This window comes from Mytilus galloprovincialis, chromosome 9, assembly GCF_965363235.1.
Source record: "Mytilus galloprovincialis chromosome 9, xbMytGall1.hap1.1, whole genome shotgun sequence".
In the NCBI taxonomy this organism is placed as follows: domain Eukaryota; kingdom Metazoa; phylum Mollusca; class Bivalvia; order Mytilida; family Mytilidae; genus Mytilus; species Mytilus galloprovincialis.
The window spans coordinates 72,992,985-73,015,655 of record NC_134846.1 but is presented as its reverse complement, the minus strand read 5'-3'; the positions used below and the strand labels follow the sequence as shown (position 1 = coordinate 73,015,655).

The 22,671-nt window shown below is 31.2% G+C and overlaps 1 protein-coding gene across 1 annotated transcript; it reads left to right on the top strand.

The window, feature by feature from the left end:
• Positions 1-1,439: 1,439 nt before the first annotated feature.
• LOC143045881 (transmembrane protein 26-like) lies at positions 1,440-22,477 on the top strand. Its single transcript, XM_076218701.1, has 3 exons — positions 1,440-1,735; positions 19,983-20,130; positions 20,552-22,477. Exons 1-3 carry the CDS (start codon positions 1,539-1,541, stop codon positions 21,278-21,280), a joined length of 1,074 nt encoding a protein of 357 aa, XP_076074816.1. The 5' UTR covers positions 1,440-1,538; the 3' UTR covers positions 21,281-22,477.
• Positions 22,478-22,671: the final 194 nt, after the last annotated feature.

Sequence of the window (22,671 nt, the reverse complement as noted above, 5' to 3'; positions counted from 1 at the left end):
ATAAGTTTTGTTAAATATTCATTTAGGATGTTTAACGTAAAGAATAACATGATATTCTTTACACAGTTTAAAATTCGTTGTCATGCAGTCCAGTATCGGATTAGTGGAAACATTTTCATTCTAACCAAAAGATATAGTATACAGATGGGAAAATTTCATTTATAGATGACAATTAAAATGTATAATAATAAAATCCGAAAGAGAAAAGTTAAACTCATTGAAATGATTTTCGTCCGGCCGCCATGGGGTTTAAATTTTCATAAAAACGACGAAGTATTGTCTAGGTGTCATAGAGTCAACAGATTTGTCTTGGGAATGGACATTAATTACTAAATTCGAAATTTAATTGGGAAAAGACGTTAGCTGTAAACACCAAACGTTTTCATTAGATTTGCTGGTTATCAGATGAACCCTGATTAAAAGCGGTATAAAGATTAACATTTAATAGACGATCCAACAAAAATATATGAGATGTTACAATATTGAGTTCAGTGTTTACGGGAAACGTCTTCTCCAAGACTGTTATTATTTCTTTTAATATTAGTTGGCTGTTTGTCTATTGTAATATTTCAGAATATTGCTTTCTGTTTATTATGTGTCACAATGTAAATATTGCTATATCATGTAACCACTGATTAAATAAAAAAAAATCATTCATTCGTTCATTCTTAATGAGTATCAACATAATAATAAATACATATATGTAACTTTGGATAATCAAATTAATGTTCATTGTTAAGATAAATCTTTTGGGACTGTCTGTGTCGTGTAGATATAAATACATTATCGGATTATATATAGTTGCCTAAACTTGTCTAACCTCCTCGTTTGGTTTGAACATTTAAGCAATCAGAATTTCATAGTACTGTTAAACCGAAACTAATTCTTAAACCAAACAATTAATAATTCAGAAAACGAAACACTAGACTGGTATTGGCCTGAATGCAAAATTGCAACAATTTCACTAAATTCATTCAAGGACTATCACCCACGTGACAGTAAACTTCAGATCAATATATACTCGCAGAATAAACCAAATTACTTATCACCGAAACAAATATAAAAATTTCAGGTCGAATTAAAAGGTTCAAGTTTTTAAATGTTTAAGAAAGTCCGGATAAAATGTTGTGTATTTTTTCTTCAAATTTATCTTGATAACCTTATTGTTTAAGTGAAATATTGTTTGATTGCATCTTGTCCAGAAAATAGTAAAAATTGTAGAGGTGGTCTTCATTGGAATGAATGAATCCTTTGAATGTACCACAATTGTTGATATGATTGTCGTTTTTCATGTTTATGACAAAATACAAAACGATAAATATTTGATTATGGCAAAATAATTAATTTAATATAAAAATGTCGATTTTACGAAATTTCACACGGTCCAATAGACCCTATTTAAATACCTTATAAATAACAACATCCACCTGTATATATAAATATATCCTGTTTATAACCAACCTAGTGTTAACTTTGTGTTAAAACCAAATAATTTATGTATTCGGATTTATAAATGGTTAGAATTTAACAAGAAAACAATGTTAAAAAAAACGTGGAATATTATATCAGCTGTAGCTGTTCGTGTGATTTTAATGGTCCATTGCTTTTTAGCAGTATGGAGAGCTGCTGATGTGAGAAATAATGATTTATACTGGCTTATGGCCTTGACCAATGTGTTTATGGTGGCCGAAGGAATATTTAGAATAGTAAAAAAAGAGTCTCAAGAATCCAAATGGTAAGTTAGATATCCAGTATATATATATCATACAGAAATCCTACTATATTCTTGTTAAAATAATTGCATCATTATACAGCAACAAGAAACTTAGGACTACGATAGGACATCTTTGTTAAGATTATCTTAGGATAACTTCGATGTACAGTCTGAGACAGATCATAAGACAGTCCTAAGTATGTACTATAATTTTTCCTAAGACATATCTTAAGATAAATCTTGGGACACTTTCGATGACACGGCCCCAGATTTACATACCCTTCTTTCCTAAGTTTTTATGTTGACATAAAGTTATATTTAGTGTTATAAGATATACCCAATAAATATGTTCATTCATCGTAAGTCTAGACATTGTACCTAAAATGAAAAGAAAACATGATGACAAGGGAGGCTAATTATCTTGGTTGTGCTCAACGATTCACTTATCATCCTTCTTCTTTACCTAAGAACATAGAAAAATTTCATAAAATTATTTTTGATCATATATTAGGAAGTGTTTTCAATTGATACAGATATGATAGGAAACTGATAAATTCACTGACAATAATCGAAATTCATCAGGAGTAATAGGCAACATCAGAGATAAGGAGTTCTAATATATTCTTATAGGTTTATATACATGTAATGCATAACAAAATTACGTCAACCTGATTTTGTTGGGTTTTTTTTTGGGTGGGGGGAGGGGGGAATGAAAGGATTTTCTAATACGACTATAAGTGATCGATATAGTCTTAAGACATTAATTCACTTTTCTTTTGATAATTATTCATTTAACGAAATTTTCAGTTTTTTAGTTGCATAATTATTTAAGTACAAGTTGTTCCCTTTGGTCATTGGTTCGCATTATCGAATGCATACATTAATTTAAAAAATTATACAGCACGTTTTCCTGCAATATAAATTAAATTTTGAATTAACTTTTCATTTAACACTTTTTTTATTCTCCTCTTTTCTTCCCGGAATTCCTTTGTCATCTTTTCTTTTCAATCTCAATTTTTTTAATTGAATCATTTCGCGATGCTTCGTCATCTGATATCTCGGGTCATAAAAGACAAGACAAGACAACTTATTACAACTTAGGCACACGTATGGTGCTACAAGAGGATAACAATTATACATTAACAATTACATATACTTATACATTTACAAGCAGGACACACAATAAATAAATAAGTGACATCATAAAATAAAACTGAAATATATTTGGTTGATTTGTTTGCAAAATTCTTAAATGCAACGTGGTTAGAAGTTATTGTAACATGCTATGAATTATGAAAATATTTTTTGAATATGTCTTAGAAACATGCACGCTTTTGTTAGCACTGGCACATTACAGTGTGATAATAGACCAATAAATTTCAATTGGGAAGGATTTTTTGTGTAATATGTAGGTATATATACCCTTCTCTTAAAGACATAATTTGCTTATTGGAACATACAAAAAAAATAATGATATTCGTCACCAATGGTATTTGAATCGCAGTGACAACATATACGATTTTCTCTTGGTGTATTTTTCCACCGACCAACTTCGATAGGGATTTTGATATTTGAACATCTAAATTTACTGTAGATGTATCGATCTGCCACTTTAAGATTGAGTAAATATGGCTCTAAACAAAACATTGTTTTGTATGAAACATAAAACACACCTCTAGATGAGTTTGTCATATCAGCAGATAGACTCTGTCCGAATTAATCAACCAATCTCTGTTTTATTTCTTTTTTAATATCCGAACTTTTGATATCACCCTGCGCATTCCAGACAAAAGAAAATCCTGTATCATCTAAAATTTGTTTCAAGGAAGATAACCATTTAAATGAGTATTGGCCTGAGTTATGTAAGTTATACATTAACTGATACAAAATCCCAGATAATTTGTTACTACCGCTTTGCACTAGCCTTGACCAAAATCATAGTAATTTAGTTTTGATATTAATTTTTAATGGAAATCTGCCAGTTTCCCCATAGACCATATAGTTTGGTGTTGTTGATCTAACATTCAAGACTCATTTTAGGAAACATAAGTGCACCTTTTCGATCATGTCAACATTTTCATGACCCCAGATTTCCGACCCATAAAGTAAAATTGGAGCGACCATACAATCAAATAGTCGAAACTGCAGATCTGAAGGGATGTTTACATTTCTTAACTTATAGTATAATGCATACAGTGCTTTTTGTGATTGTTCAACAAGTTTTTTCTTTGATAAATTAAAATTACAATTGTATCTTATTAATAATCCCAGGTAATTATAACTGTCGGTGAGCTGTAACTCCTCGCCCCTTAGCATGAATCTCATATTTATTTTACGCTTCGCCTTCTCAAACACCATTACTTTTGTCTTATCAATGTTTACATTTAGTTTCCAGTCAGTACAGTATTCATCAAACTTGTTTAAGATTATTTGTAAATCGTTAGCTGATTCTGCCAATAATATTGTATCATTAGCATATAATAACAAGAAAATTCGAATACAAATGCCCAGTTCATTTAGACAGTATTCATTTACATTTTCTAAACCTGTTATATCATGCTGAATAAAATAGCTTTCAAGATCATTAAGGAAAGGAGAAAAAAGAAAGGGTGATAAGTTTTCACCTTGCCTAACTCCAACTTCGCATGGAAAGAAATTTGAACAACTCGAGTTTTGTTTTACACATGATTTGACATTAGAATAGAGGTTATAAATAGAGTTAAATATTTTGCCTGTTATGTTACTAGAAGTTGTTATTTGTTATTTGTTATTTGTGATTTGTTCGCATTTTTATCTTTTTATGAATTTAGGCATATCTTTATGTTTGTTAAAACGTATCAGAGGTTGGTAATTTTAAATTTTACGATGATTTTTATTTTTCCTTTTGATACTTTGAAACTTGTAAATATACGACGTTTTTATTAAATGAAAATGTTATAGAAAACGATTGATTGGTTGAATAATATTTTTAAATCTGATCTGATCAACCTTTACCTTGCAAAAGAACAGTTGCACTTACGTGCCTTATACAATAACTTTAATTTCATAGTTTGTTTTATTGGATTTAAAGGAGAACAAATAATCTCAAACTATATATTTAAGAACACCATGCAGCATGATACAAGTACGTTTTTAAAAGGACGTTGTGCCACAATTGCTGTATTGTTTTCCATTGCATGGGTATGAAAAACCTGCTTCATCACGAAAAAACAGAGTTATATTTAGTCTGAATTTTAAAAGTTGTGTACCTTTATCACCAAATTTTATTTTCTATTATCTAACCATGCATGTTAGAAATATACATTCGGTTGAAGATAGATGGTTATACCTTTTTGGATTCATTGCTGTGATGACAAAAGTCAAAACTAGTTTCATGCAAGAAAATTCCCTGAACATGGAATACACAAAATGTACTTTTTATACTATTTTTTCTCTTAGATTTTCGTACTCCACGATAAAAATAAACCAACCGGATGAAATTTTCTTGAGAATATTTCAGACCGTTTTTAATATAATTCTAATTTTTATATTCACTAGTTGCAAACCTATTATACTCAATTCAATGCGAAATTGGAATGTTTTTATCTAGTCGCAGCCAGCCCACTCAGTGTTTTAAAACTAATAGCTTGGAGATCGCACAAAGCGGGCGTAACACCATCGTAATTGTACGTAATATAAGGTTGTAACTCTCTTCGGCAATACTGACCTTACATGGTTTTCGATGTTCTGTATAAGCCTTGGTTTAAATATTTTCTTTTTGTTTTTGGTGATTTTAAATATATGTGTATGTCTTTTGCATCGTACCTGATGACAATTAAAACTAAAAGACAAGTGTCGTTTATATATATTGATATCAATATATCTTTAATGACACTACTGAAAGGACAACCAAATGGACTGTCTTGACTTGATATTGAATAAAATAAACATATAAGATGTTACAGATTGAAAAAAATAAAAAGATATTCATTTAATTAAAAATAGAAATTTCTTTGAAAATTAAACAAAACAATTGCTTGTATTTAAATAAAACTGAAACATTATGTTAATAAATGTACCGATTTCTATATGTCTGGTCATTTAAGCGATTAAAAATTTCTCAGTTTGTCTGGTTAGTAGTGGAATCTAGTTTTCTCGCTATGATAGATCACTTATGAATCTAGCTGTCTCGCTATGATGATCTATGATATCATAGATCACTTATGAATCTAGCTGCTTAGTGATGAAATCTTCCGTTCTCAGTATATGTCACAATACTGTTGGCAATCTTGCGTTCACAATACGTCAAACTCTTGTTATAAGTATGTCACTGGTGTAATAAAGCTTTCTACATTTGTCAGGATCTAATCTTCTGAGTTTGTCCTGGTCAGTAATTAAATAAAGCCTTCACGGTGTGTCAAGCCACTGATGGTGAAAATTTTCTGAATGTTAAATCACAGACTGAATCTAGCCGTTTCAGTATCGTTACTGGTTGAATAAGCATTTTCATTTGGTCAAGTCATCTATTTGAATCGTCCGTTTCCAGTATGGAAAGTCAGTAATGCATGGGATAAAGCGATCTCAGCCAGTCAGCTATATTCCGCAAATTTGCATATTTATCATTGTTGTGTTGATATTTAGAGTAATTATGAATATAATATGTGTTTTCAGCATGATGGATCCGTCGTAGAGTAGTCACTTGTTTAGACGTACTTATATAATTATTTGTGTTATTTATTTGTGTGACTGCATCTTGCGACCCTTTACGATAGCTAATCTGCAATCAATTTCATCTTCATGTCTAATATATCATGTACTGTGTTACAACTCTAGATTCTACTGACGAGGAAAGGTAACATTAGGCCAACAAAAGCTGAATTATTAGTTCAGTCAGGAAATTAAAAAAAACAGAGGACTGGACAGTGCAGGCGATGTTGTCTCGAAATCTCAATAGCATGAGTTCAAATCTAAACGAAGGAAGAACAAATATTTGCTGCCGAAAATTTGCAGATTTAAAATTATTGAGCTGATATTTAGAGAAGATATATATTCAATCAATGCTTTATGTTTTTTTCGTTGAAGTGAATATTTTAGTTTTTCTTGTAAAATGCTTCACAAGTTACCAAAGACAACAAAAAATATAACACTAAGAATTGCTCGAATAAGTATAAAAAATTAAATGAAAGGAAGCTCATGATTGCGCATTAAACAGACCAATGATTTGTTGGTTTGTGGGTTGAATAGCTGTACCGGATATAACCCGGAACTTTGCAAATAACAGTAAAAAATAAATAATTAAAAAGAGCCCGAAGGAAATAATAAACTTTTCACGAGATAAATATATTTTTTTGTGTGACCCTAAAACAGTCGGAAACCAGGTTGAAATAAAACAAAAAAATCGAAGCTCTTTGTTAGAGAAGGCGATAAATGCTCACTGTAATGTTTACGATAGTGACAAAATTTTTAAAAGTTAATAGAAACAAATAAAATGACAATTTTCTTCTCAATTACGAAGTATTTTATTTTAAAAACACCATTCGCATAAGTTTATCAATTGATCTAGTTCATAGTTAAGTAGAATAATTAGATATCAAGTGGACGACATGGGTAGCTTTCAAGTTGGATGTAGAAAATGCATAACCTCCGATTTAAATTTTTTTTTACAACGGACGGAAAACATATCAATCTATTAGTTCAGTAATTTTGGTGTCTGCCCTTCCATTATGTGACTCAAGAAAAAATTCCAAAAAATGGGTAACAATTGTATCGAAATGAGAAAATCGAGTGCACCTTTTTATGTTAGGGAGTGTTTGAGTTGTATATTTTGTCTTGATATCGCACAAAGCAAGAATATTTCATACATCGTCTCGTTTCAGATTCTATCATTTTTATATATCAAAGCTACAGGTTGACTTTATAACATAAAAAAATCACAGTTCTAAAAGATGAAATATATGGGTCAAGTGAAATACCTATCTAATGAATCACAAAAAACAGAGTAGGTGTGTTCGAATAGCTATTTTTTTACTAAAAGTACTTGACGACAGTCTTTCAAGTTGGATGATGAAAATGCATATCTTCAAAAAATTATATTTTTTTGTGTGTGATAACTAGGGTTTAAAATCTTCAACCACTAAACAAATCTAGTCTGCCCTTCCACGAAATATTTAATTAGATTTTTTTTAAATATTTATGAATTTTCGAAAATTCCACCTGACAACCGATCAGACAATAGTTTTAAGTTGAACCAATGAAGACACGATCATTAACTGATGCTCATTAGCTAATTGATACATTTGTCTTTTAAAATACAACTGACTATAAGGATCGTAATGGTGCAATGTGGATAAATTTATCGGTTTTCAAGAGAAAAATTGGCAGCGCGTCATCCCTACAATGGCTTCCATTTCTACGATTGTGAAAATGAACTGGCGTAATGGGGAGATAATTTTGACAAAGTAGAATCCTGACTGAAAAGGCTTTCGTAGAAAGGTCCATTAGTTTGAAAATATAAAAAAAAGCACGCGTTTTCATCTTAGTATCAGACTTGACTAGTTATCAGGATTGGGATTCTGACCGTTATCGGGTTTGTCGGATGCTGGGTTGTATGGACTGTCGTTTGCCTGTTATGGTTGGACTTAACCAACAGCACACCTTACGGACTTAGGAGTATGGGTAAGGGCCTGAAAACAGTTAAAACAAACACAGTGAATTTGGTTGTAGAACTTGTATCTTCTAAAGCGCATTCGATAATGCCACTTTTGAGACCGAAATTCACTTGTTCGATTTTGCGTTACTGTTTCAGGTTCGTCCAATCAGATTCGTTAAACAATCAAGCTATCTTAATTAACCTGATATTTTGGGGTAAAAAGGGGCGTGGAAATGTCTTTACTAGACAGGACAAAGAACCCTAATTTGACCAGGTCACCTAGACATATGTTGTATACACAACAACTTGTTTGTATTTACCGGACAATAGAATGAGTAAAAAAACATGTCTAATTTTGTCCACTTAGCTTGTCGCTAAACATCTTAAATTGACAAAAATAATGCCTAACAAAGAGAAAATCTAAAGTGACAAATGCCAAAATAAATATCTGTTAGATTTGAAATTCTTATCTTAAATATATCGAGAATATAAAAATGATTTCCTTCAACAATAATAAAATACTTTTAATTAATACTGCAGCTTCGAAATGGACTTTAGACAAATAAAATATCTTAAACTTATGCCTTTTTGCTGAAAACTAAATTTTCACCAAAATATAAAATGAGGTCTTAAATGACTCCATGACATTAGCGTTGTCGCTTCCCAAAGAAGTTCATACAATGTACAATTGTTATTAAATGAAGCCTGTCGTCGTCGTCAATCGTGTCAACAAGATCGTCTTATTATAGATGGTAAAATACCCCCCATTACTGCCCATAGTGAGGGAGAGAACTTAATAATATTCTAATTTTATGTACACTGATTGACTTGAGAAATACCAAGGGAAAAAAACACTATTCAATTGATGCAAGTGGAATCAGATGTTCTTCACGCTTCCCACAGAAACCTAATTTTACAAAGGGGGTGCGCTTATATTAAAGTTGGTGGGGGTGGGGCTGTTAAATCTTAAATTCATCTTTTTTCAATTTATATTTGTTTGTAATTCATTTTGTATTGAAATCTTTGCGTTCCGTAGATAAACTCACCATTGATACCAGGTTAAAAATTTGGTTCGCCAAAATGTGAGCTGTAATTATCGAACCAACTGAGAGATAATAGGAGGCTTATAGTACACAAATATCAAGGAATGGGGAAAAACCTTTAACTTTAGTCAGTAGGTACGCGTGAGAAATTCTAATATCAAGTTCTGAAAAAGGACAAAATTGTATACCTTTAATAACGTTTGATTTATAGTTCATTGCTGTTAGATAAGGATGATAAATGCTAGAGGTATATTTCGACTTAAATTATCTGTATGAAAAATGTTAAAAACTTATGTAATATGTCATTGCATCTTAACGAGAAAAAAAACCCATTTCTCAACATCTTACATAATTGTATTGCGGGAGTCACTGCTCTAGATATACTTATGATTTGTTACTGTACTGATCAATCAACCAGAAGTTAAATGGGCACATATATTTTATGAAACGAAGCACAGAGATATAAAACTTATTTTTAATATGTATGATTTGCTAGTTTCTCATAATAAAATATCTACAAAGAAGCATTGTACTAGACTTATAAGAGAAATGTATTTATAACGGTACATGGAAAGTTTAACGAGTAAGAATATGATTTGTTATTTTTTCTGTACATTAGTCAGAATTAAACAATGGTCCTATGTAATACTAAATTTCACATCACTGCATTGAATAATGATGAATATCAAAAGATGAAGTTGCAACGCCGAATAGTAATTATTTATAAATCGGAGGGTTCCATACTCAGGATAGGGGGGGGGGGGGGCGTCCAACTATATGTATCTATTCCAATTCATTGACCCCCCCCCCCCTTTTCCGCTCCGCCACTGCGAGAGTGACCGTAAAAGAATACCATTTATGCCCAAGAATAAATACGATTATTCCATCTAAAATACTTTAGGATATTACACAACCTTAACCTGGCCTTTTTATCACCACAATGTTCTAATTACAAGTAGAATGTAAGCAAAACTCCGCAAGGTGACGACTGCGGAACAGACCACATTTTACGGCATCATTGCTGTTTGCCATAAACTTTTTTGGATATTTACTTTTCAAAAATTCAACAGAAAAATTTCATGATTGTTTATTATGCCGTCATTCTTTTTGTTGTCGAAGTTTTGTTCCTATACTGTTTGTTTTAATTTAACGCAATTAATTCCTCTGTTATATACTATACAGTTTCTATTATCCAAACCATTTCTGCAAAGGGCGCACTACGTTTGCGCGCATTTGGGGATTAAAATGTTTTACGTTTGCGCGCAGTTTTTGATTACATTTGCGCGCATTCATTTTACAGGTAAACTCAGGTAAAAATATAAATAAAAATTAAATTAATTATAATTGACTATATCTTTTTTAATTTTCATAATAAATATGACTATCAATTATTAATGTTGAAAATATTTCTTAATTCAAATTATATATTTTCATATCAAAATCTTAAACAAATTATAAAGTGATCATTATAAACTCGTATAGCTTAAGACATACATCTAACTTCATTGCGAATATTTCAGAGTGAAAAGTGTTTCAACGAATAGTGATCGTTTTTAAAATTAGTAAATAATTTAAGTTAGTTTGTAAAGTTACACCAAGACACTAACATGGAGTTTCGGCATGTATACCGACATGTAAAGTAATGAATTTATCAATAAATTAACCTTTAAGACCCAACATTGCTTCTAAAACATGTTGTCACTTGTTTCATGTTGTCACTAGGTTATCTGTTCCGCATTAGCCTTTTTTTCAATATTAGTCTTGTGTTCGTATTACTTTCTAATTGTGTAAATAGTTTTTTTAGCATTTGTAATTCTGAACAAAAAGAGACACACATCTTCGCACTACTCTTTCCAACTCAAATAAATGAGTTTTGAATAAAATAACCAGTTCCATTTTCTAGAAGTTATCCTTAACCGTTTTTCATATATAACGTCAGTTTGTTTTCAGCTTGGTAACTTTTATGATATCCTAGAGAAAATATAGTCTTATCCGAACTTTTTTTTTATCTAATTTAAAGGATTTTTTCCCTGAAGCTATTCTTGATTAGAACTTTGTGAATATGTCAACGATTTTGCGTGACTTTTGTAGATTATTCAGCTGTCGCTGAGATATAAGAACTTAAACTATGCCAAAACACCATTTTTGATTAGTGCTTATATCTTTACATATATATATATAGGCTATGGATTTGTAATGAATGTTAAAAAACGTGCAAAGAGGACTTAGTTTAGCACATATGCATACATTGCTTCAATAACTTCTATGACATTATGATTACAAGGAGCTCGTTACATATAGAGATTAAACAAAAGATCGACTCAACACGGAAAAAAGCAATTTGACCAAGGACAACCACTGCTATTAAAATAAACTAATTGGTTCTATTGGTTTGATGTGATGTTTAGGTACTATACCATATCATAATAATTACAAATAATTCTAACAAGCCATTTGGTTCTTTGCTATATAATTCGCCCTCTTTTGGACATTTAACTTTTTATATTTTGAGAACTGACATGCTTTAACCTATCGGCTGTGAAAAATCTTTTACTATTTAACGGGGCTATTTCTATGTAAACTATTCAAGGTCACTTAATAACACTCTCAAGCACCAAAACAAATCGAAATAAAGTATTCCAGTGAACGGTATGTATTCGTTTCAACTGCTCTTTAGTATATATTTTTTTAGCAATTCATGACATTAAGGAATTGTTTTTCTAAATGATATAGATCTACAATAGCATCCTAGATTTGATTTTGCAAAAGCGCTATTTCAGCTCTTTTGGTTGGTTTCTGGTTAAATCACTATGGATAAACGTTCAAGGTCAAGAGTTCAGAAGTTCATTTATATTGCTGTACTTAGAGGACCCACTCCCTATTTTGTTCTAATACCACTGTCTGACCGTTTATGACAAGAAATTAAATTACACATAACCGTCACATGACCGCCAGCTATAAGTACAGTACTATTTTATTGAAAAATTGGTCCATAACAGTACACACACTTACATTAATTACTTTAAATAGATAGGTTTTATAATGTTCAGCTCAAATAATAAAACTTAAAGTAGGTGATTTAATTATTTTTTCTATACCCCCTTGATAATTTCAATAAATGTGTAAAAACATTTAGACATTCTACATTTCCTGTGACAGTCAATGTATGATAATTGATACTGTATCAAATAAAAGTTTAAGTAATTTGATTAATTATTGCGTCCTTTTGTCAACATTTGTTTTGCACCAACATAGATATTTTATTAAAGTATCGCCGATCGTTACTGAATACATATAATACAAATTCCATTAGTTTACACATATTGTATTAGCATGCTCAAAGCAAAAAAGGATCAGCCACAAGTAAAACATACTTATAAAGTCTTCTCCACAATACAATATATAATTATATATCAATAAAATTTTAATTTCTCTTTGATCGGGTTATTGTCTCTTTGACACATTCCCCATTTTAATTCTCATTTTTTTCTCTTAAAATGTATCAGTGTAATGTCTCAACTTCAAATTTATCTTCTTCAGCTTAATTTTAGTGCTATTCTCCTTGGCCTCAAACTGGAAATATGGACACCTGCATTGTTTAAATTCTAATTTTATTTTTCTCCATACACTTAAATCATATCCGTAAAAAGTCTTTTTGTGTTCTTATATGCTTTTGTATCAATATTCAATATAAGACTTTATTACATAGTTGTGAAATATGACAGAAATATACGAAACTTTTAATGTAACAAACGACTGTGTCCTTGCTTGCATGATGTACTTGTGTTAAGCGGTTCATAAAACACGATAACATGTACAAAACACATTACAACTTGTACACAACATATACATGTATGCAGGTAAATTGGCACAAATTGAAACTTTTGAAAATATGGCGCAAATGATACATCTTTGAAATATTAATTGGCGAAAAAATTACTGCTGCCCCAGATTTACCATCGGTTCTGTAGACATTATTTTGGTGTCATAATTTTGAATATTACTTAATAGATATAGGAAGATGTGGTATGAGTGCCTATGAGACACCTCTCCATCCAAGTAACAGTGTATAAAGTAAACCATTATAGGTCAAGGTACGGTACGGCCCTCAACACGGAGTTTTTTGCTCACACCGAACAGCAAGCTATAAAGGATCCCAAAATTACTAGTGAAAATCCATTCAAACGAGAAAACCAACGGTCTAATCTATATAAAAACGAAAAACGAGAAACACTTCTGAACCCAATAAACAGACGACAACCACTGAACAACAGATTCCTGACCACTGATGAGTCTTGTGTAGACGAAACGCGCGTCTGGCGTATAAAATTATAATCCTGGTACTTATGATAACTATTTACACCACTGGGTCGATGCCACTGCTGGTGGACGTTTCTTCCCCGAGGGTATCACCAGCCCAGTAGTCACAACTTCGGTGTTGACATGAATATCAATTGTATGGTCATTTTTATAATTTTTCTGTTTACAAAACTTTAAATTTTTCGAAAAACTAAGGATTTTCTTACCCCAGGAGTAGATTACCTTAGCCGTATTTGGCACAACTTTTTGGAATTTGGGTTCTCAATGCTCTTCAACTTTGTATTTATTTGGCTTTATTAACTATTTTGATATGAGCTTCACTGATGAGTCTTGTGTAGACGAAAGGCGCGTCTGGCGTATAAAATTATAATCCTGGTACTTTTGATAACTATTAGGACAGGTGCAAACTATTGCAGCGGGATTAAACGTTTTAATGGTACCATACCTTCTCCCTTTTCTGAAACAATAGTATAACATCGCACCATAGAAAGACGCACTATAAAATATTTATTGGAATGACTTTAGTCAATCAAAAAACGTAGTAACACAAATTTACACCCAATGGACAAATAAGTTCGATTTGTGATAAAATGTAAATGAATAGTTAATGAAAAATAAGGGATGATTAAAGTAAAAGTATAAACCGCTCAATGTGTATACTAAGGTTAATGTTCCTATTTTTTTTATGCTGGATGTTAGTGAATCTTCAGTCAAGTTAGTCAATCTGGTTTTCACAAATGTGTTTAATTTTCTTGTCTTTTGGTTTCGGGCATATCTGTTGCGAATAACCATTGAACAGCGGGTTATGATTTGGGGACTTGAAAATCCGTACGTGTTTCTTATGTGCATGAGTACCGAGGATTTTGTACCTAACATTGATTAACTTCTGTCTGATGTAAAAAAAAAAAAAAAACACGCAAAAAAAAAAAAGTCTTTATTTAGTTTATATACCTTAAATTGATGGATTTACTTTTTGGTAATATTTTACCTTTGAGGAATTCATATCAAATAACGACTTTTCATTATATGCTGAGTGGAATTCTTTATTTAGAATCATTTGTAAAGTTTCTTTTTTTCAACAAATTAATTTTCCTCTATTTTATTACCTGTCATAGAATCACGCTTCGATGGCAGTCCATTTAGATGTAAAAATGTAAAGTCTATTTCAAAAGCTATTTAAGTTATTATACTGTAGAAGAAAATATATGTTCATCCCATAAAAACGAGGAAATGGAAATTGTAGTTTTAACCTTTCCTCGTTTAAAGAAATGGTAGCAACACGCCCCACTTTCCAAAACAAACAGAAGGTAGTCAGGAAAAGGCCCAAATAATATGCTAATTATTAATTTATATAAATTCTATGAAATATTATCTCGGTGTAGGATGATCTCCTTCGATTTCAAGACTAGAAAAATCCTAAATCAAAAATACCGATCAGAGATCAAGATTTTGTACAAGCAAATGAAATGGAAATGAAACATTCAGAGTGTTGGTCAATCCATAGAAATAATAGTCTTTTTGGGGTTGTGATGTTCTTTGGCACCATCTTCCGGTGGTCATATCTCTCAACACGTTCACTTGTGTTTTTTTTTATTTTAACGAACGTAATTATGTTATGCTGGTAAATTATTAAGTTAATGATTTCTGGATTTCAATCGTTAACACAGATTCCTTTAAACATTTACTAGGTTTAGCTTTAAAAAAATACTTAGAATTAATTGCATAACAGTGTGGTCGACAGTAAAACGTTTGTAGGTTGTAACTTGTTTGTCAACGGCTATGATTTTATGCTCACCCAGTCTGTCAGAGGCCTTCCAGTGGGGATTGAAATATTCACTTGTTACACATTCCGATACATAAAATGAAACTTTCTTTTTACAAAGCTTGAAAGGAATTTGTTTTAAATATTTATTATAATCATCACATACAACCGTGTCATTTATAAGAATAATAATGTTCAGAGATGATATTATTTAATAATAATAAAAAAATAGGTTTATCCATTGAAAAAAAACTATTAAGTTGATGGGGTTAATTCACAAAATATCTCATTGATTAAGAGCACAACTACTTCTACGGTGTGATCATTTAAGAATGGCCTACTATTTATTCAATGCGTACATGTGTGAAGAGTTCTGGATAATTAAAAAATCATTTGATTTCTTTGTTTAATACCATAAAACGATTCATTCTTTCAGATATTTGTCACTTTGCCTTATCTTCAAGTCCAACACAATTTCTCACGTTTCTTACAAAACTTATATTCTTGTGATGTATTCTTTTGTTGAAAAAAAAAATGTATAGATATAGATAGATATAGGAAGATGTGGTATGAGTGCCAATGAGACAACTCTCCTCCCAAGTAATAATTCATAAAAGTAAACCATTATAGGTCAAGGTACGACCTGCAACACGGAGCCTTGGCTCACACCGAACAGCAAGTTATAGAGGGCCCCAACACTACTAGTGTAAAACCATTCAAACGGGAAACCAACGAGAAACGAAAAACACATATGAACTACATAAACAGACGACATCATGCATTGTAACGTTTAAAGCCAATTAAGTAAAAAAAATAATCTGAAAGAACGTGCGATATCATATTAGGAAAATTGATGGTCAAACCATAACAAAAAATCAAGTAAAGCATTTAAGTATTCAACCTTTCTAGCTTGCTGTTCGGTGTGAGCCAAGACTCCGTGTTGAAGGCCATTTTTATTTATTTTCAAATTACAAAGGTTATTCCTGATAAGTATATTTAATTATTTTATTTAGGCGTTTAGAACCTTTGGTGACCTCACAGTTTAAATTTCTATGATAAGTACGTCGTGAGCAGTGGGCATTACAGACGAACGTGTAAAGCAAAATTATATCCGGGTGAAATTTGATCCGGAGGAAAAAATGTCACAGTAGTTGTTGTTATTTTTTTATCCGGAGGAAAATATTTCCCTGGGATATTTTTGCCTTTGCCGTGAAATTCTATCTGGGTAGTTAACTTAATGAATAGTTATTAGAAAAACATTTATCCTTTAAAAATACTATGAAATGATAATAGTGTATTTGAAACAAAGCGAAATTGTTAAAAAAAATGTATTATAATGGGAAATAATTTCACAAATTATCCTTGAAAAAATTTCCGGAAATATTTAAGTCAATATCATCCTTTTAAAAAGAAAATTATTATGAAACATAGGGAAGAAAACCAGAAGTAATTTCAAAGATCGTAATTGTGAAAATAATATCATGATTAAATAAGGTTAGTGAAATTCATGTAAAAGTGAGTTGTTTTCAGATCTCAGTACAAATATAAATTTAAAAGTAAGGTAGAAATATAGTTGCATTACTACTGTTAATAATAATTGAAGAATTTGATTATGATGATATTTTTAACTATATAAATAGTTTTGTCTGGGGACAGAGATGTAGTTGTTGATTATATGGAAATCAGATAAATCATAGCATAACAATATATTGGAACAAAAGCATGTTTTACAGCTGGATAGTTTTAACTGTGAAATGTTATCTGTCTTATTGAATCAAGTTGTAAGTCATCTTTTTATATAAATGAATATATAAAAAATAAGATTCAAAGAAAAATTTCATTATAAAATAGATTCAGAAATATATTATATTAATGTCTTTAAAATATAAATTGCTCATAATTAACTCCCTTTGATAAATTATGCAAATTTAGTCTACCTTTGTGAAACATTTTATTATTATAGTCGGGTATATATTGATTGTGAGTAACTTACATAGTAGTTAATGGGACTCTATTTCACACGGTTCTGTGAAATATAGTACGGCAAATATATACCGGTACATACTATCCGCATAACACAGATAGATTTTCACTCCTCTGGAAAAAATCAACCTGTGAAATACCATGCCTGGAAAAAAATTACCGGGACAAGTTATCCTCAGGATAAAATATCACAGAGGAAGAAATAAACCGTTACAAACGTTCACCTAATTTCCCCCAGTCAATGAATGGCCATAGCTACACTGTAATGAATTTCATTCTATTTCAAACGGGATAGCACATCCACATTTTTACAGAGATGTTATTTACCATGCCCGGAAACATAGAAACGATCCTGGTTAATTATCGATTCTTTAAATAAACGTATTCTGAGATGTTACCAACTCAACACTGGTCACTTTATTAAGCCAAACATCTTGCAATAGTATTAAACAGTTGATTTTTCTTCACTTTGTACAAATATTCCCAATTCAAAACTAAAAGAAAAAATAATTGAAAGAGTTGGTCTTGTTTATTTCATAACTTAAATGAGTGGCTTAGTTATGGCTTAAAGTGACCAACAAGGGAAAATATTACGGCTTATTTTTTTAATATCACGTGATATAAAATAGTACGTACATGCATATCATTTATGTTGTACCCGTATTACTAGTACCGTTATTAATGTAATTTCCCACTATACTAACGAACCCTTGGAAATTAAAATAATCAAGTTAGACAACATATATATCTCTCATTAACAATAACGAAGTGCAGGATAACGCATTCAATTAAAGCTACCTGTTTTACTTAGAACTTTTTATACACAAAGAACTCATATGCTATTGTATTTTGAAGATAAATAATTTGACATTGACAATTGCTACCTGTTGAAATGATATATTTGTCAACACAAGATATATGAGATAAAGCATATATATATTGTCAGGAGATGTTATACTACAATCAAAAACGTCTGCATCAACAATAGAACGTTTCATGACGTATCGTATTATCAAGTATCGTTGAACAAATCTTTACACTTATTTACATCCAAAAAGATTCTTTGTTCATAATTTAATTAAAATGTTTCAATACTTATAAACATTATGACATTAATTTTGTCCGTGTCAATCTTATTTTTCAAAATGCAATACAATGCCGTATGTTTATACGATGCTATCTTATATAACGTACAACAATCGATGGCTGACTTGCAAGCAAATACTGCATACCTAGTTTTTCTACAGTCACTCCACTGGTACGAAATAATGTTACTATACACCAGGCCACGTCCACTCTGTTTTTGTTAGATGTATTTCTATTTGTATCCACCAGGTGATTTGATCCTTTTTTAACTGATTCTATAGTTCGTTCTTATGTTTTACTGTTACACCACTGTCATAGAAGGGAGGGTTGGGATCCCCCTAACATGTTTAACCACTTCACATTCTGTATGTACGTGTCTGTCCTTTGTCAGGAGCTTGCAATTCAGTGGTTGTCGTTTGTTGATGTGTTACTTATTTGTTTTTCGTTCATTATTTTGTACATAAGTTAGGCCGTTAGTTTTTTCGTTTGAATTGTTAAATACATTTGTCGTTTCGGGGCCTTTTAGCTTATGGGCTGTGCTCATTGTTAAATGCCATACGGTGACCTATAGTTGTTAATTTCTGTATCATTTGGTCTCTTGTGTAAAGGTGTCTCATTGGCAATCATCCAACATCTTCTTTTTTATAACTTCTAAGCCCATCAGTATTAATTCTGCAAATGTGTGTTAACACATTTCTTTCTTTTTTCGTTCATCACACAATTCTTTGACCCGTCGCAACGCCTCTAAGACTGAACCATATCACCATCTAGGCTATATTAAAGATAGCATTCGTTAGTAGAGTGATTCCGTTCCTCGGCACCAGCTTTGCCTAGAATTATAACACAGTCAACGATGTATGGTGAAATGGTGGAATATCTTGCAGATTAAATATTTCGGTATATCAGTCGTATGCAGTCACATCAATATGTGTTTTTATCATACACATATCTAAATATGTGACAACTTTACTGCTGACAAGTTTTTGAAGTCTTTCAAGATAGTTGAACTTTTAATGTACGTTTAAATCTAATCTGAACTCACCGGCAATATGATATTAACTTCATAATGTCCCAGGACTTCATAATGGTACCGACCGTGCAAGGGCTGTAAAACCGGTCAAGGTCATTAAACACTTCTAATCACTGTAATTTGAATATACTTGACACATGTGTGTCAAATATAAATATGGAAATATGTAAGTGTCGTGTAAAACAGTCATCGTGAATTTTACATTTAAATTTAAAAATCTAGCATGTCACGTGCAGAACCTGCAAATGATAACAAAAAATCTGTTCTAGCATGTACAGGACATGCACACTATTTTTTCGACATCCGTAAAATAAAATATTTTGAAGGTTGACAGACGAAGATAACGATTCGACAAAAGAAGGCTGATGAATTAGTCTATATTTGGTTATTTAAAATGTATTCTTTTTTTCATTTAGGTTTAGTCCCTGTATATTGTTTTACTTAGCGGGGACAGTTCCAGCTATATGGATACTTGAAATTGACAGACTGGAGAAATTTACAGAAATCAGTGAATCAGCCAATATAACAAATGCTCAAAACGAGGCACTATCTGCAATAAGTGGAGTAAGTGAACAAACACATTTAAAAATACTTGCTGTGGTAATAACTTATTTGTAATAAAAATCAATCTTCGGGGTATTAAGACATTTAGAGAATTACTACATCTAATAGTCACAGTAGTGATTATTTTCAAAAGTCGTAAAAGTACTCAAGGTATGCCGCGAACAGTTAAAAGTAAAACAACAAAATGCTCCTGAATGGATTTGACCGACAGACTACATAATATTCATCAGTTTCGATTCAATCAAAATAGCAATTACGAAAACCAAAAATTGAATTGTTCTGTCAACTCATCAATCGTCCTGAGCATACATGAAATATTTGCCACTGGACCTTAAGCAACAAACAACAAATTATATTTCACAAAGACAAGATTTTACTGTTGCTAATGATTTAATTAATATTTCTTCTATTATGCTAACAGGTATCACTGCCAGTTAAACTTGATGCAGACACTTGGGTATCCGTGCTAGAACAGTCTATGTTATTCATATTCATTCTGGCAAGATGGATGTTGCCTAGAGGACGAATAACACGTGACCAGTTATCTCAATTGCTATTTGTTTATATTGGATCAGCGTCTGACGTCATGGAGTTATTTGTTGTGTTTGAAGAGCCTGAAATTAGGTCAGACTTATACCTGAGTTATGCTACATTAGGAGTCTGGTCATTGAGTTTGATTCAGTTTTGTTTGATACTTACTTCAACCAGGGATATCGGTGGTAAAGTAGTTGCAAGGGAGACTGACCTTGAAGCTGAGGTGCCAGAAAATACCCCAAAGGGTGAAGAAAAGGAGAAAATGCCAAGTTGCTGCGATAGAGTATTTGAAGTAGAAATTTGGAGCTTATTTATTTCCATGTTTTTACAAGATGGTCCTTTTTTAGTTGTCAGACTGTACTCAATAATTGTTAAGGGGGTATTGTCTTACGGAATACTTTTCTTTACGGCCAAAAATGTGCTTGTTCTCTTTTTACAGTTCTATCGCATAATAGTGATATGTAAGAAAATCAACACTATTGGCTCAGAGGAAGAAGACAAACCGACTCCTTTAAAAGATAGAAAGTCAGTCCCGCCTGCAAAGAAAGCATCAAAGCAATCACTAATATCAAATATTGGTTCCACCTCAACTAAAAACAGTTTTCTTGATCCATAGCAGATTGTCAACATACGTACCAAACCAAAAACGATAATCTTGTTTTTAATATGTAGTCTTAACTAAATGAAACGTTGGTAGATAGTTCCATATGGGATTTACAGACCAACACCCTGATGACATCACATTTGTTAAATATCAATTTGATATTTTAAAATATGTACAATAGAGAAAACAAGCTTACATGACAAATTCATGTTGGCATGCAAACATTTAAAAAAAATCATTTTAATATAATATTATGTTCGAGGTCAAATCAAAAGCTGTAGTATAAACAAACTGTAAGTATTGATGAAAGATATCGTAAGAATTTACTTTGAGGCTTGATGATGTAACGTTACATATGTAAACATTTTAAAAACAGTAGTTAATATATCTTGCCATGTTTATAAGAGCCGATGTAATCCGTCCAAGGGTATTTCCATGAACTGTGATAATGATCTTGTTATTTTTATTTGCTGTTTCACATATTTAAATAAGCATTGTATATTGTTTTTTTTTATTATCGTTATTATTCATATTTAAGTAAAATATTTTCAAATTATTTTAATGATATAAGACTAAATACGTTATACGTTATACGTGCCAGCAACCATTAGTTCGATGATTTAGCGATTAAAAGTTAATGCAACTCTTATTTTTGGGACTTTCGATATGACAATTTACAAATTATGACATAGTAATATATTTTTGACAAAAATAATTAACAATTACATTTTTTTGTTTTCATTTCTGTACAGTAGCCTTAATTTCATAAATCTTGAATTGACTTTAAGTATACATTTTAGTAAAAGTTATTTCATTTACTGAATTCATAATGTGAAATCTAAAGAAAAGTGCAACTAGTTACACGAAAACAGATAAATCTGTGATAGCTTATGCATGGATAGTGCGATAGAATCGCTTCTCCGATTAAAAGCTTCTTGTTATAAAAAAAAAACCCAAAATGTATTCTAAAAATGTTAAGCATTTGCTGTATAAATCTTTATTTATAATATATTTTTTGTTTATTATTGTTCTAATATTGTTAATGTGCCGTCCAGCTTTTGACGTCCAACTTATGAATTTTGTAAAATTGTGATCCTGTGGGATAGTCATTGAAATAATAATTTAAAAAAGTTATTTATTTTCCTCAATGATTAGTCATACTTTATACCACCTTTACAATTCTTAGATTATACCATTTACAACTTCTTATATAGTACTTATTTCTATTTATGTTTGTACATCTGAAATATCATACACGCACACACACACACACACACGTGAAAACATGGAAAAAATATATACAACAAACAAAAGCAAAAGCAATGGAACACACATATGCAACAAACAAAAGCAAACGCAAATCCGTATGAAATATTAATTCTGGCGAAACTGAGAAATTAATT